Below are 14855 nucleotides of genomic sequence, written 5' to 3'. Positions count from 1 at the left end.
GGATTGGCAATGCTAAAATTGCCCCTTAGTGTTAGGGGGATTAGCTTGGGTAAATGCAGAGCCCGAGTGGGATTGTGGGCAGTGCAGACTTGATGGGCTGAATGGCATCCTTCTGCTTGTAGGATTCTATGATACTAGTTAAAATAGGAACACAGGCCAGAGGGCGACAGGAGAATTCATTAACGGATGATTTGGACATCCACCTGAACAACCACAGAATCATAGAATCCCTACAGTGCAGAATAAGGCCATTCAACCCATCGAGTCTGTACTGACCACAATCCCACCCAGGGATATCTCTGTACAAAGAACAAAGAACAAAACAGCACAGGAACAGGCCCTTCGGCCCTCCGAGCCTGCGCCGCTCATGTGCCCAACTAGACCATTCGTTTGTATCTCTCTATTCCCAGTCTGTTCATGTGGTTATCTAGATAAGTCTTAAATGATCCCAGCGTGTCCGCCTCAATCACCTTGCTTGGCAGTGCATTCCAGGCCCCCACCACCCTCTGTGTAAAATAAGTCCCCCTGACATCGGTGCCCCCCCTCACCTTGAACCCATGACCCCTTATGTTCGTCACCTCCGACCTGGGAAAAAGCTTTCCACTGTTCACCCTATCTATGCCCTTCATAATTTTATACACCTCTATTAGGTCGCCCCTCATCCTCTGTCTTTCCAGGGAGAACAACCCCAGTTTACCCAATCTCTCCTCATAACTAAGACCCTCCATACCAGGCAACATCTTGGTAAACCTTTTCTGTACTCTCTCCAAAGCCTCCATGTCCTTCTGGTAGTGTGGCGACCAGAACTGGACGCAGTATTCCAAATGTGGCCTAACCAACGTTCTATACAGCTGTAACATCATATGCCAACTTTTATATTCTATGCCCGTCCAATAAAGGCAAGCATACCATATGCCTTCTTGACCACCTTCTCCACCTGTGCTGCCACCTTTAAGGATCTGTGGACTTGCACACCCAGGTCCCTCTGTGTCTCTATACTCCTGATGGTTCTGCCATTTATTGTATAGCTCCCCCTTACATTAGATCTACCGAAATGCATCACTTCGCATTTATCTGGATTAAATTCCATCTGCCATTTCTCCGCTCGACAATCACCAGGCAAGAGTGTTCTCTTCCTGTTGGGGAGCACTTCCGCGGTCACGGGCATTCAGCCTCTGATCTTCGGGTTAGCGTTCTGCAAGGCGGCCTGCACGACACACGACAACGAAGAATAGCTGAGCAGAAACTGATAGCCAAGTTCCGCACACATGAGGACGGCCTCAACCAGGATCTTGGGTTCATGTCACACTATCTGTAACCCCCACGACTTGCCTGGGCTTGCAAAATCTCACTAACTGTCCTGGCTGGAGACAATACACATCTCTTTAATCTGTGCTTAACCCTCTCTCCACTCACATTGTCTGTACCTTTCAGACTTGATTACCCGTAAAGACTCGCATTCCAACCATTATTTTGTAAATTAAGCTGGTGTCTTTATATGCCCTGTTTGTGAATAGAACTCTAACTTACCTGATGAAGGAGCAGTGCTCTGAAAGCTTGTGGCTTGTGCTACCAAATAAACCTGTTGGACTTTAACCTGGTGTTGTGAGACTTCTTAGTGTGGGAGGAAACCAGAGCACCCGGAGGAAACCCACACAGACACAGGGAGAACGTGCAAACTCCACACAGACAGTCACCCAAGGCTGGAATTGAACCCGAGTCCCTGGTGCTGTGAGGCAGCAGTGCGAAGCCTCAGTGTAACAGGCAGCATCTCAGAGATACTGCACGCCCCTTGTCTCGCACTCCAGGAGCAGCTTGGTTTGTGCATGTGAGCCCCTAGTGTGGAGCAAGACGAGAGTTACCTCCGAAGTCAAATCCAACACGGGTAACTTTAACCATCCTCCCAATCTCTCCCCCCCACCCCCCCCAAAAAAGGGTGGGATGTTAAAATATTTAAAGATTTCAACTAGTAGCTCAAACACGCCTAGTTCCAGTTTTAGCAGGGACAGGATGAAGAACAATCAAACCTATCACGCTGGGGAAAGTGCTCATTGAAACCTTTTAAGGAGGCTCAAGGCCACCATTTTGTGAAGGTTTCTAATGCAGATGCTGTTAATCGGAAATAAAAACAGAATATCCTGGAAACACTCAACAGCTCTGGCTATTGACCTATTTCAGGTCAATATTTCAAGGTTTCGGAATCTGTTGGAAGGTTCTTAACCTGAAACGTTAACTCTGTTTCTCCCTTCCCAGATACTGCCAGATCTGCTGAGTCCTGCAATTTTTATTTTTAACTGCTGTTTTCCAGGTCTCTAGCAGATAAAAAGGGGGTGAAAAGGGTTGAATCCATTAAGTGAGCAACTTTACAGAGGTCTGTGTTTCCTCTTGGCCCAGCAAGCTAATCTCTGTAACCTTCCCTGGGATTCCTTTCCTCCATCACCACTGAACCTAGCTGCTCCAGGCCAGTGGTCCTGTGCTGCAGATTCACCCCAGGCATTTGGTCCCATCAATCAGGCTGGCAGTCACCTCCAGCTTTCCTGACTCTCCCCCCAACCGCACCCCCACCTGTCTAAAACCACACCTCAGTAAATATCAGAGCCACAGATCGTGGAGCACAAAATGCTGTCGAGAAACAACTTGTTGGAAAACCAGACGTGAAGAAATATATCTCCCAGTGAGTGAAGACTCAACAGGGGAAGAGGGGACAGCTGCTGCTCACTGTTTGGTCTTCCCTGCTGTGTACATCCTTGATCAAAGTAGAATTAGGCTGTTGTTGGGCCAGTCTGCTATTGCTCACTCTCTGGACTCCCAGTTTAATAAATGACCATTTGAGGAAGGTTTCAGATTTCAAACACTGCATTCTTTTCCCATTTTTGAGAATTAACCCAAAGAGTTAGAAACATAGAAAAACTACAGCACAAACAGGCCCTTCGGCCCCACAAGTTGTGCCGAACATATCCCTACCTTTTAGGCCTACCTATAAACCGCCATCCTATTAAGTCCCATGTACTCATCCAGGAGTCTCTTAAAAGACCCTATTGCGTTCGCCTCCACCACCACTGACGGCAGCCGATTCCACTCGCCCACCACCCTGTGTGTGAAAAACTTCCCCCTAACATTTCCCCTACCCCCCAGCAGGTTAAACCTGTGTCCTCTCGTAGCAGCCATTTCCACCCTGGGAAAAAGCCTCTGAGAGTCCACCCGATCTATGCCTCTCAACATCTTATATACCTCCATCCTACGTCTCTCCAAGAAGAAAAGACCGAGCTCCCTCAGCCTATCCTCATAAGGCATGCCACTCAATCCAGGCAACATCCTTGTAAATCTCCTCTGCACGCTTTCAATCATTTCCACATCCTTCCTGTAATGAGGCGACCAGAACTGAGCACAGTACTCCAAGTGGGGTCTGACAAGGGTCTTATATAGCTGCATCATTATCCCCGGACTCCTAAACTCAATCCCTCGATTGATAAAGGCCAGCACACCATACGCCTTCTTAACCACCTCCTCCACCTGCGGTGCCAATTTTAGAGTCCTATGGACCCGGACCCCAAGGTCCTTCTGATCCTCTACAGTACGAAGAGTCTTTCCCTTAATATTGTACTCCTTCATCCCATTTGACCTGCCAAAATGGACCACTACGCATTTATCTGGGTTGAAGTCCATCTGCCACTTCTCCGCCCAGTCTTGCATCCTATCTATGTCCCTCTGTAACTTCTGACATCCCTCCAGACTATCCACAACCCCACCAACCTTCGTGTCGTTGGCGAACTTACCAACCCATCCCTCCACTGGAGTTAAGAGTCAATAATCAATAACTGTGGTGAGTGTCCCTTTAAGGGCAGCACAACAGAAGAGGGTCACTTGGCTCGATGGACCAACTGGGATTGAGAGGGGGCAGTAGGGAGTAGAGGGCTATCTGGGCAAAAGGCATCTAGAAGGGTTGGGGGTGCCGTTCTAGGGCGGCCAAGTGGCTGCAAGCCTCCGTACAGCTTTTCCTTATTAATAAATAACCTTCGTGTCCCTGACAAAATCTGCGAGAATGTAATGTTACAATTACACAATAATTATTTGAACAGAAACAATATGCAGGGGTATGGGGAAAAAGGGCAAGGGAAGGGCACAAAGTCATAATGCTCGTTTGGAGAGTAGTGCAGGCACGATGGGCCGAATGGCCTCCTTTTGTGCTGTAACATAGAATCTCTACAGTGTAAAAAGGGGCAATTAGGCCCATTGAGTCTGCGCTGACTCTCCGAAAGAGCATCCTGCCCAGGCTTTCCCCTCCGCCCTATCCCTGTAATCCTGCGCATTTATCATGAGTAAGCCACCTAACCTGCACATCTTTAGTCTGTAGGAGGAAACTGGAGCACCCAGGGGAAACCCACAAAGACATGGGGAGAATGTGCAAACTCCACACAGTCACCTAAGGCTGGAATTGAACCCGGATCCCTGTTGCTGTGATGCAGCAATGCTAACCACTGTGCCACCTGTGATCAGTGAGTCTCTCCTGGAATACAAGAGACAGCCAGCCTGGATATCAACAATCACACCTACTGGCTCTGACGCTGCATTTCTGAATTCTTCGAATGCTTCTTGTTCCGAAGAGTCTGACTGGATTCAAAACATTAATACCATTCCTCTCTCCATAGATGCTGACAGACTGGCTGAGCTTTTTGTTCTGCTTCCTGTGTCTTACCTGGTTACACACTGGCTTGTATTTCAGCTTTGGCATCTTCAGGATCATCTCAAGCTGGCTGCGGTTGAAGTTGGACACTCCTATAGACCGCACCAATCCAGCATCCTTACAGCTTTCCATAGCCTACAGAAAAGAAAGGGGTCTGAGAAAGGGGAGATTCATTCCGAGGGTTTGATAGAGTAAATATGGAACATTTTTCTCAATGGCAGTGGGGAGGGAAGGCAGAGGACACAGGTATAAGATAATTGACAAAAGGATCAGGAGGAAGAGGAGGAGGTTTGTTTAAAACACTATTGCTGGATCTGGAATACTCCATCTTAAAGTGTGCTGCTACCCAGCTTCAATAATAAAGTTCAAAAGGGAATTGGATTCATTGGATTCAAGGGAATTGCTCAATGCATTCTGCGCCCGTTTTGAGCAAGAGGTCAGCGAGAGCATGTCCTCCACGCTGGAAGCCCTGGATGAACCTGTATCTGGGGTCACCATTGCAGATCTCAGAGCAGCTTTCTTGAAGGTTAACCCACAGAAAGCAACTGGCCCGGAAGGGGTACCCGGACGTGCACTCAGATCCTGCACTGATCAGCTGGCGGAGGACATCTTCAACCTCTCTTTACAACAATCTGAGGTCCCTATCTGCTTCAAGAAGACAACCATCATCCTGGTACCCAAGAAAAACCAAACAGCGTGCCTTAATGACTATCAGCCGGTGGCTCCGACATCCATCATTATGAAGTGCTTCGAAAGGTTAGTTATGGCACGAATCAATTCCAGCCTCCTGGACTATCTGGATCCACTACAGTTTGCCTACCGCCGCAACAGGCCCACAGCAGACGCCATTTCTCTGGCCCTGCACTCATCCCTGGAACACCTAGATAACAAGGACACCTATGTCAGACTCCTATTTATTGACTACAGCTCAGCCTTCAACACTAATATTCCCACGAAACACATTTCCAAACTCCGTGGCCTGGGCCTCAGCACCTCCCTATGCGACTGGATCCTGAACTTCCTAACTCAGACCACAATCAGTAAGGATAGGCAACAACACCTCCTCCATGATCATCCTCAACACCGGTGCCCCACAAAGCTGTGTTCTCAGCCTCCTACTATCCTCCTTATACACCAATGACTGTGCGGCCAAATTCCCTTTCAATTCGATTTTCAAGTTTGCTGACGACACCGCCATAGTGTTTGCCCCTTAAAAGGGACAGCTTAAAAGGGACATTTAACAACTCAAGATCCTTACTTTTTCCTCGAGGGCAATTAGGGATGGGCAATAAATGCTGGCCTAGACAGTGATGCCCACATCCCATGAAAGAACAGCTAGAATGATCAATTTTTACTTTAGATTTTTGACATTATAAATATTTCCAATTATCACAATGATTCTACTTCTGACAGCAAGTACCTACCGCCCAAGTTGCACAAATATCCACGTTGTCCTGAAGAAGCTTTCCACTCGCGTCCGCAGGGAACAATTCCTTCTCACTTGGCTGCAACAAGCAACAACAACTTGCATTTATATTGTGTCTCCATCAAAGCAAAACTCCCCAAAATGCTTAGACAAGAGGGTGATGAAGTTTGACACTGAGGCAGATAAGGTGATACAACGTACAAAAGTTTGGACAAAGAGTTTGTCTTCCTTCAGTACGAGCCTCATTAAAGCCTGAGGTGCTTCAGGAATTTCAGAGCTCTGCCCAGGGTGTCTGAAAGCACAGCCACCAACCGTGATGCAACTGAAATCAGAAATGTCAAGGGGCCAAAGTGAAGATGCAAAGAAACCTCAACAGGTTTGTCAGAGTGGACAAGAATCAGAGATAGGGAAGGGTAACAGTGTGGACAAGGTGACAGATAGGGAAGAGCAAGAGAGTGGACAAGGTGCAAAGATTGGGAGGGTAAGTATGTGGAGGGACTTGCAATTAAATACAAGGATTTTAAAATGGAGACATTGTCATTCTGAGAGCCAGAGAAGGTCAGTACACACAGGAATGTTATGTGAGCACAGGGTCACACACTATCCCTATTCTGACTGTTTCCATTAAGGGGCTTGTTCATATTTCTAGTACAATCTAGTGGGCAGACTGACCCTGGGATTCTCCCCCATCTTTGCTTCTGCCTTCGTGTGACCAAGCACAATGTGGTCACTGGTCTTGAGGAAGTGGTTGAATGTGGGGCTGCAGGCTTGAGTTTGTCAATAGAGAGATAGTAAAAAAAAATGGTGCATAAACTGAGCAGCATCTGTAGGGACAGATAACAGAGTAAACATTTAGAGTCCATTTGGCTATTCATCAAAACTGAGGGGGAAAATTATACTGTTATTATACAAATATTATACTGTTACTGGAAGAGATTGCAACAAAAGTGTAGCAATGTTAAAAACAAAAAATAGATGACCTAGTGAAGGGGTGGAAGAGGGGAAAGGAATGTTTCTGCTTTGAGACAAAAATGTATGGGATATATAAAAATAGGTTTGAGATGGAGGTGAAAGGTCGTAGTCTAAAGTTGTTGAACTCAGCGTCGAGTCCCGAGGGCCTCAGTGTGCTTAATCGAAAGATGGGTTGCTGCTCCTCCAGCTTGCGCTGGGCTTCCCTGGAGCACTGCAGTACCTCAAACCCCTTTTTCTATATCCCATATATTTTTGTGTCAATGCAAATTCCCCCATCCCCAGTGATCTCTCTCTTGTTCTTAAGATTACAGCTATAGAATCCCGACAGTGCATAAAGGAGGCCATCTGGCCCATTGAGTCTGCACCGACTCTCCAACAGAGCATCTAACATGCGCCAGCACTTGGGGGTAGGCATCAAGGAGCGTATGTGACCACCATCTTTATAGGGACAATATGCATCAGGGAGCATTTGCACTGTACTGGGCAAGCCAGATAGATGAGGGGGGCTTCACTGGGTCTTCAGCAGTCTAGGATGACTAACAGCCCAGAAGCTCTGGGACTGTATTGTGACTTGGTGTTTTGTCCTGCATCAGGCCTTTCTAGGTTTCTGGTTTCTCAGCAGGCGGAGTGTGGAGTGCGATAGGTTTGAGATTTATTTCATGTAGATAGAAATCCCATGTTAGGTTTGGCGATTAACAGAATCACAGACCAAGCAGCAACATGGTTACACATGCAGCACCTGAGAATTGCAGACCAGTTAGCATCCATTTTGTGATTGGAGTTAAATTTATCCTCGAAAATCTTGCTGCTGACACAAAACTAGCCAACTGGGCAGGGCACCTGCACAATTATTCATCGTGTCTTTGTACTGTTCTAGCTTGGTGTAGGAGGGAGTGAGAACCAAGAGGAATTGCAGCCACTTCAAGATAGGTAACTATCTCTGGGGGCAAACATTTGTTAGAGCTTTATGAGAAACTCAAAGTGCATTTTGGCAAAAGATTAAAATAGAAGACGTGAAAAATCTAATGTGGAAGTTTATAATGTGTGGTGTAGAAGCTGAGTTCACACACTCAGTGGCCTGGGAAAGTAGAGACACTCCAATTGGTGGGTGACTCCAGGCCATCCTCCCTGGATGTTACCATGTCAACATGAGGTGGAGGACCCGAGAGCAATGGTACACTTTTGTAGAGTCTGGTAGGAAATGCCAGAGTCTGGTAAAGAACTCTGGTAGGCGGCCCGGTGGTTTGCACTGCTGCCTCACAGCACCAGGGACCCAGATTCAATTTCCAGCTTGGGTGACCGTCTGTGTGGAATTTCCACATCTTCCCCGTGTCTCCATGGAGTTTCCTCCAGGTGCTCTGGTTACCTCCCACAGTCCAAAAATGTGCGGGTTAGGTTGATTGGCCATGCTAAATTGCTCCCGAGTGCTAGGGGGATGTCAGGTGGATTAGTATGGTAAATATGTGGGGTTACGGGGATAGGGCCTGAATGGGATTGTCGTCGGTGCAGGCTCAATGGGCCAAATGGCCTCCTTCTGCACTGCAGATATTCTATGATTCTTTGAAAAGTGTCTGTAAAGATTGCATGCTCACAGACTTCATCAGGAACACAAAGGAGATTTATTAACAATGAAAAACTGTACCAAGGCCAGCAGGAGACCGAATTATAACTCCTTGGGACACTTTTATTCTTCACTTAGAACACTTTCTCTTTGCTTTCGTCCTCAGAAAAAAAAACTTGCAGCAATTCTTTGTTCTTCTTTAAAAAACCTAAGTTCCACTTTTCCATAAACACAAGATCATAGTTCTTGCTTCTGAGAGATATTTTCTCCTATTTTTGTTTTATATATTTTTAATATACCGACTGTACTGACCAATTCAAGTTTTCTCTGTGTCTATCCCCAGAGTCTGGCAGTATCTTAACATCACACTACTCACAGGTGTTGGGCCACAGGCAATGTTCATATGACCTGTCCCACCCTCATCGCCAATGTAATGACGCATGTTACAGACCATCAGGAACACAAAGGGTATTTATTTACAAAGAAAAACAGTACCGAGGCCGGCAGCCCACTCCTCCCCCTCTAGTGGGTGCCCTAGAGCAGCCCACCAGTTGCCCCAGTTCCTACAAGTCTACCACATGCCTTCAGACTATGGTAGGACCCATTGTTAGTCCCCATTGGTCGCTCAAGCCGGGTGACTCTCTTTAGCTGTGTTACCCTTAAAGGGACACTCACCACTGTGTCACTGCTTTTTAATTCTGAAATACTTAGGGACAGGGTTAAAAGATCGAGTGGGGGCTACTCTAATAAAGCAGGCCTCTTTAAAAATCTGGTTTTAGCCCATAAATTTCCTTTAAAAAAAAATCAATTCACAAGGTTTTTTTTCTTCCCACCCCTAATTACTCTTAAACAAATAGTGGTGACAACTAAGTAGCTGCATTTAGAGTTCACACTTAATAAGTTGTGGTTTGGTTTTGTTGTAAGCTTTTTATTTTGCGATGGTGGATCAAAACACACAGCACCAAGTGTTGCAAGAGTCACTTTGTGCAGTTCATTCAACTTTTATGTGTGTTAAACGAAATATCTCTAACAGTATCTTCGTACTTGGGGACTGTTTGGTGAAAGGAAAAAAAATTAATTATGGAGAAGATTTTGAACCATTAGGTATTTAAGACACTGACAGAACTACCAACATTGAATTAAATGACTAAATCAGACTTATAAGCTGACAAGAGAATAGTGTACACACACACACACATGCAGTAAGAGATTTAAAAGCAGTGATTATGATTTTGTGATGACTTCAGCCAGGCTAATGAGGTTGGCTTGCTGGAGTATGAACTACCTGATGAATGGTGCCTGACGCGGAGGGGGGCGGGTCGGGAGGGCGACCTCCTCGTGAACCTGCTCCTGGACCTGGCAAGGCGCGCCATCAACAGGCCCAGGCAGCGGGCGATCGACAGGGTCATCCATCCTGACTGTCTGCCCCTCTACCATAGCTATTCGCGGCCAGGTGTCCCTGGAGAGTGAGCATGCGGCATCCACGGGCGCAGTTGACGCCTTCCACACCTGCTGGGCACCGCAGGGGCGAGGGTGTATTATAAACCCCCAAAATCACATTATGATTTAATGTTTTAAGTTTTCTTTCGACTTTGTTTTTTGTTTGGGCTGTTCCCCCTCCTTTTGAGGAGCTGCCCCGTTTAATTTGTCCCCAAGTTAATTTGAGTTTGTTTATTAAGTTGGTACCTAAAAAGAGATACCTGATGAATGGTGCCTGGTGCAGAGGGGGGCAGGTCGGGAGGAGGATCTCCTCGTGAACCTGCTCCTGGGCCTGGCAAGGCGAGCCATCAACAGGCCAAGGCAGCGGACGATCGAGGGGGTCATCCACCCTGACTCCCCCTCTACCGCGGCAATATTCGTGCCAGGAGTCCCTGCTGGGCACTGCAGGGACTGGGGTGTATTATAGATCCCGATAAAACATCAAATCAAAATGTGGTTAAGCTTCCTTTCTGCTTTGTCTTTTATTTCGGGTGGTTCCCCTTCCTTTTGGGGAGCTGCCTTTTTTGAGTTGTCCAAGTTAATTTGATTTTGTTTATTTGGTTGGTACCCAAAAAGTACCTGATGAATCCTAATTGATAGTTAAATCAGGTGCGTCAGATTCCCAGTCTGCATTCAGCAGGGAGCAACTGGAAAGCTGGCTGTGTACAGATGTATGGTGTGAAGAAAGAAAGAAAGTGACTTGGTGACGGGACTTTTGCTTTTGTGGAGTGTTCAACCTGAAGGAGGAAGGAAGAGCCATTGCCCCAAAACCTCCAGCCACTGGCACGTGCTCTCTTCTTGGGAGAGGAGAGGGAGAGAAAGAGAAAGAAAGGCCCAAAAAAGACCAGAGGCCTTGGGCCTGGAGGCTCAGGTTCCAGCCTTCATCTACAGGAGGAAGGACAACACCCAAAGGGGAGGAAATTACATCAAAGGACTGAGTTGTGGGGCTGGTGTCCCCATTCATCCGAGGTCTGTGCCTCAAAGGGAGGGGGGGGAAAGAATACAGGAACATCGTTTTACAGAGGTGAGGGGTGAAAACAACTTGGACTTTATTGCTGGCCCAACAGGGCTGAAGAGGAGAAGTCCCCCCCCCCCCCACCCTCTGCTGCTGCTGCCCCAACACCGGCACCCCCCCCCCCCTCCTTCCTCCTGACTGGGGCACCAGCCCTCCTCGGTGCCCTGTCCTTCGTCCTCCCACCTGCCCCTCCGTCCCCCTCTCTCTCCCTCTCTGATATCTGAGGAGAGAGTGCCTGAACCCTCACCCACCCCTCGTTCCCTCTCTGTCCCCCACTACCAGGGCAGAGACACCCCCCCCGCCCCCACACCCATACTCCCTTCCCTCTCTACCCCCCCCCCCCCCTCTCTGTGCCTCACGTAAAGGACAGGGAGGCCCCTCACCCAACCAACGGACATTTTAAGTCTCAATACGCCCTGCCGTGCATCTGAGCAGTCTCGGGGTGGGCGTAGCACTAGTCATTAAATCATGGCGACCACGACACCGTCGCCGGTGGCAGGGCCCTCCAGGCCCACCTATGCAGGTGTGGCGGCAGCCAGAGCCCCCGCCGCTCCCAAGGCCCTGCCACCATTCAAATTGATCACTAAACAACTTGGGGTAAAGTGCTACGCCCACCCCGACATGACCATCGAGGCGTGCGTTCGGGCAATGGCTGGGGTTGTCGGCCCCTCAGCCATTGTCGCAGCCTCAAAGATGTACGGCAAGGCCGTATTTTTTCTGAAGGCCGAGCGGGCGGTCCACCTCGCCCTGGAAAAGGGGCTCACGGTGGGCGGGACGTTCTTGGCGGTGGACCCCCTCGAGGCCACCGCCCATCGAGTGGTCATCTCGAACGTCCCGCCCTTCATCCCCGTGGAGCTCCTCCTCCCCCACCTCCATCTACTGGGGGAGGTCAGGTCCGAGGTGGCGCCAGTCCCGCTCGGTCTTCGTGACCAGGCCCTCCGGCACGTGTACTCCTTCCGGCGCCAGGTATATGTCCGCCTGGCCCGGGAGGAGTGCCTGGAAGGGGGCTTCAATGTCCCCTTCGATGGGGCTACTTACCGGGTCTTCTGGTCCGCGGACGGCGTGCGGTGCCATGCCTGCAAGAAGGCGGGGCATATTAAAAAGAACTGCCCCGTCTCCAAGGCGGCCGCCGACCCCCAATCCAAGGCGGCCGCAGCTGGCGCCGCAGCCCCCTCTCCCCCCAAGCAAGCACCACCTGGCCCCCCGCAAGGGGAGACCACGCCGGCAGCAGCCGCCACCTTGGCTGCTGGCGGGGAGGGAGTGGAGCCTCCGCGAGGCCAGAAGACCCCGAGAAAAGGGAAAGGGAAGAAAAAGGGGGGGGGGAACGTGACCCCGACCCCCTCCACCCCAGTCACACCGGCTGCCGGCTCGGGGAACACATCCAAACCATCTCCCGGGCCCGTGGGCGCCTCAGCGTCCTGTGCTGGGCCCGGCGTCGCGGGTGCGCGTGCTCCCGGGTCCGGGTGTGGGGGGGTACGCGACCCCGAGCCGGCACAGACACCATCGGGGGGCGTGATGGGGAGAATAAAGGGGCGTGGCAAGGTTAAGAGGGGCGGGGTGCGGGCAGCGTCTCCCACCCACGGGCGCAACAACAAGAAGAGGCGCTGCCCCTCGGGAGCCGTGGGGTTCGAAGTTTGTGGGCCCCGCCCCCCCGTTCATGTCATCGCCTGCCACGCCCCCACCTGATTTTACACCTTGTCCCCAGACCGGGGGCAAGAAAAAGATAAAATTAAAACACGTGCTGCTGCAGTCCCCCGGACGGGTCTCCCCGAGGCCGGGTGTGAGCGGGGCCCTCGCGGCTCCGTTCAGCCCGGTCGAATTCGACCCGTCCTTCTTCGACAGCTTGCCGGGGGACTGGAGCAGCACCCCAATTTTCGGGTCCCTGGGCGGTGGTGGCGAGGAATTTATCTCCCCCTCTCTGTCCCAACCTTTGATGCTGGGCACCCCCAACATGAATCCGGAGGGCTCTCCGGGCTTGGGTGGTGTCCAGGCATTCGGGACGGGGGGGGGGGAACGGAGCTGCCGCCGCCGCCCACGGACCCACCATCCCAGGGCCGAGAGCCCGAGGGGAACCCCTCCTCCGCCGATCCTGGGGGTGGGATCGGGGGGGAGTCAGGACTAGTCGGTGGCTCCGTGCCGCACGCCCTGCGGCGGGGGACTCGGAGTCGAAGGGCGACGGCCCCGAGGAGGTAAGCTGCTCGGTGGTGGGCACGAGGATCGTTTCAGGGTCCACCTGTAGCGAGGCGGGGGACTCCCTCGCGCCCCTCACCGAGTCGCTCCTCATCCCCTCTGGGGAACTCAGGGCTTTCATCGAGGACCATTCTGGTCGCCCTGACAGCGTCCGACTAGCCCTCGACCGATGGTCGGACCTGGCGCTGCTCATCCGGTCCACGCGGGCCTGCTCCCAGGCCGCGTCGGACCTGACTGAAAGAGAGCGGCGTCGGGTACGGGAGTTCCTCGACGGGCTCGAGGGGGAGCCGACTGGCGCGTCTTGCGCCAGCGCCCCCCCACGCACTTAGATAAGTGGTGACGGTGGCACAATGCTACTGACATGAAGGTAATTATAGCCAGCCTCAACGTCAACGGCAGCAGCGAGCCACTCCGCAGGTTCCAGAACTTCTCGGTCCTCCGCGACGGGAAGTATGCGGTGTGCTTCCTGCAAGAAACCCGTACCATTCCGGGAGACGAAGCCCGATGGCTCCTGGAGTGGCGAGGGGGGGTCTACATGAGCCACCTCACTCTCGCTTCTAGCGGGGTGGCTATCTTGTTGGCCCCGACTTTTCAGCCGGAGATCTTGGGGGTCAAGGAGCCGGTGCCAGGCCGGTTGCTGCACTTGACGGTCCGTGAGGGGGGCGTGGTCATTCACTTGCTGAATGTCTACGCCCCGGGCGGCGGACCGCAGCAAACGACTTTCTACGAGAAAGTGTCCGCTCATCTCGACACCATCGCTGGGGGCGAATGCATCATCCTCGGGGGGGATTTCAACTGCACCCTCGAGGCACGGGACCGCGCCGGCTTCTGGCAGCGCACCCCGGCGATGGTGAAGTTGCGGGACCTGCTCGGGACCCACGACTTGGTGGACGCCTGGAGACATCTCCATCCTGGCTCCAGAGCTTTCAGTTTCGTGAAGCCTGGAGGCGGAGCGTCCAGAATCGACCGCCTTTACATTTCGAGGGCGCACGTGTCCGGCGTGCCGTCGGCCTCCATACGGCAGGTGCCGTGCACGGACCACCACCTGGTGTGGGCGGAGTTTGCTCCGTCTCGCGTCCGGGGGGGGTCCGCGTACTGGCACTTCAACAACACGCTGCTGGAGGACGAGCGCTTCCTGGACTCGTTCCGTCGATTCTGGGCCGGCTGGAGAAGGAAGCGGGGAGGCTTCCCCTCCTTGAGGCTATGGTGGGACGTGGGCAAGACTCACGTCCGGACCTTCTGTCAGGAGTACGCGAGGGGGTCAACGAGGAGGCGGAAATCCAGGCTCGAGGAGTTGGAGAAGGAGCTCTTCGACCACGTCTCAGTCAGCCCGACGCGGACCCGGCCCTGCGGCTAGAGTACAGGGAAAAGAAGGGCGCGCTGCGGGACCTGCAACTGGTCGGGTCCCGCGGCGCGTACGTGAGGTCGCGGCTCCAGTTCCAGGTGGACTTGGACCGCGGCTCCCCCTTCTTCTACTCGCTGGAAAAAGGGCGGGCTAACCGTCAGCAGCTCCTTACGCTGCTGCCGA

At 51.6% G+C, this 14855-nt stretch overlaps 1 protein-coding gene across 1 annotated transcript in view; it reads right to left on the bottom strand.

Moving 5' to 3' along the window:
- LOC144498725 (aldo-keto reductase family 1 member C23-like protein) overlaps window positions 1-14855 on the bottom strand; it is an 84030-nt gene that overhangs the window by 21746 nt on the left and 47429 nt on the right. Inside the window, exons 4-5 of the mRNA XM_078220297.1 lie at window positions 6109-6189; window positions 4697-4819 (exon numbers count right to left, since the gene is read on the bottom strand). Of these exons, the coding sequence (XP_078076423.1) occupies window positions 4697-4819; window positions 6109-6189 (204 nt within the window). The remainder of the gene's footprint in view (window positions 1-4696; window positions 4820-6108; window positions 6190-14855) is intronic.

Source organism: Mustelus asterias, chromosome 9 (assembly GCF_964213995.1).
Source record: "Mustelus asterias chromosome 9, sMusAst1.hap1.1, whole genome shotgun sequence".
NCBI lineage: Eukaryota > Metazoa > Chordata > Chondrichthyes > Carcharhiniformes > Triakidae > Mustelus > Mustelus asterias.
Note: the sequence above shows the minus strand (reverse complement) of the source record. Positions and strands in the feature narration are given on the sequence as shown.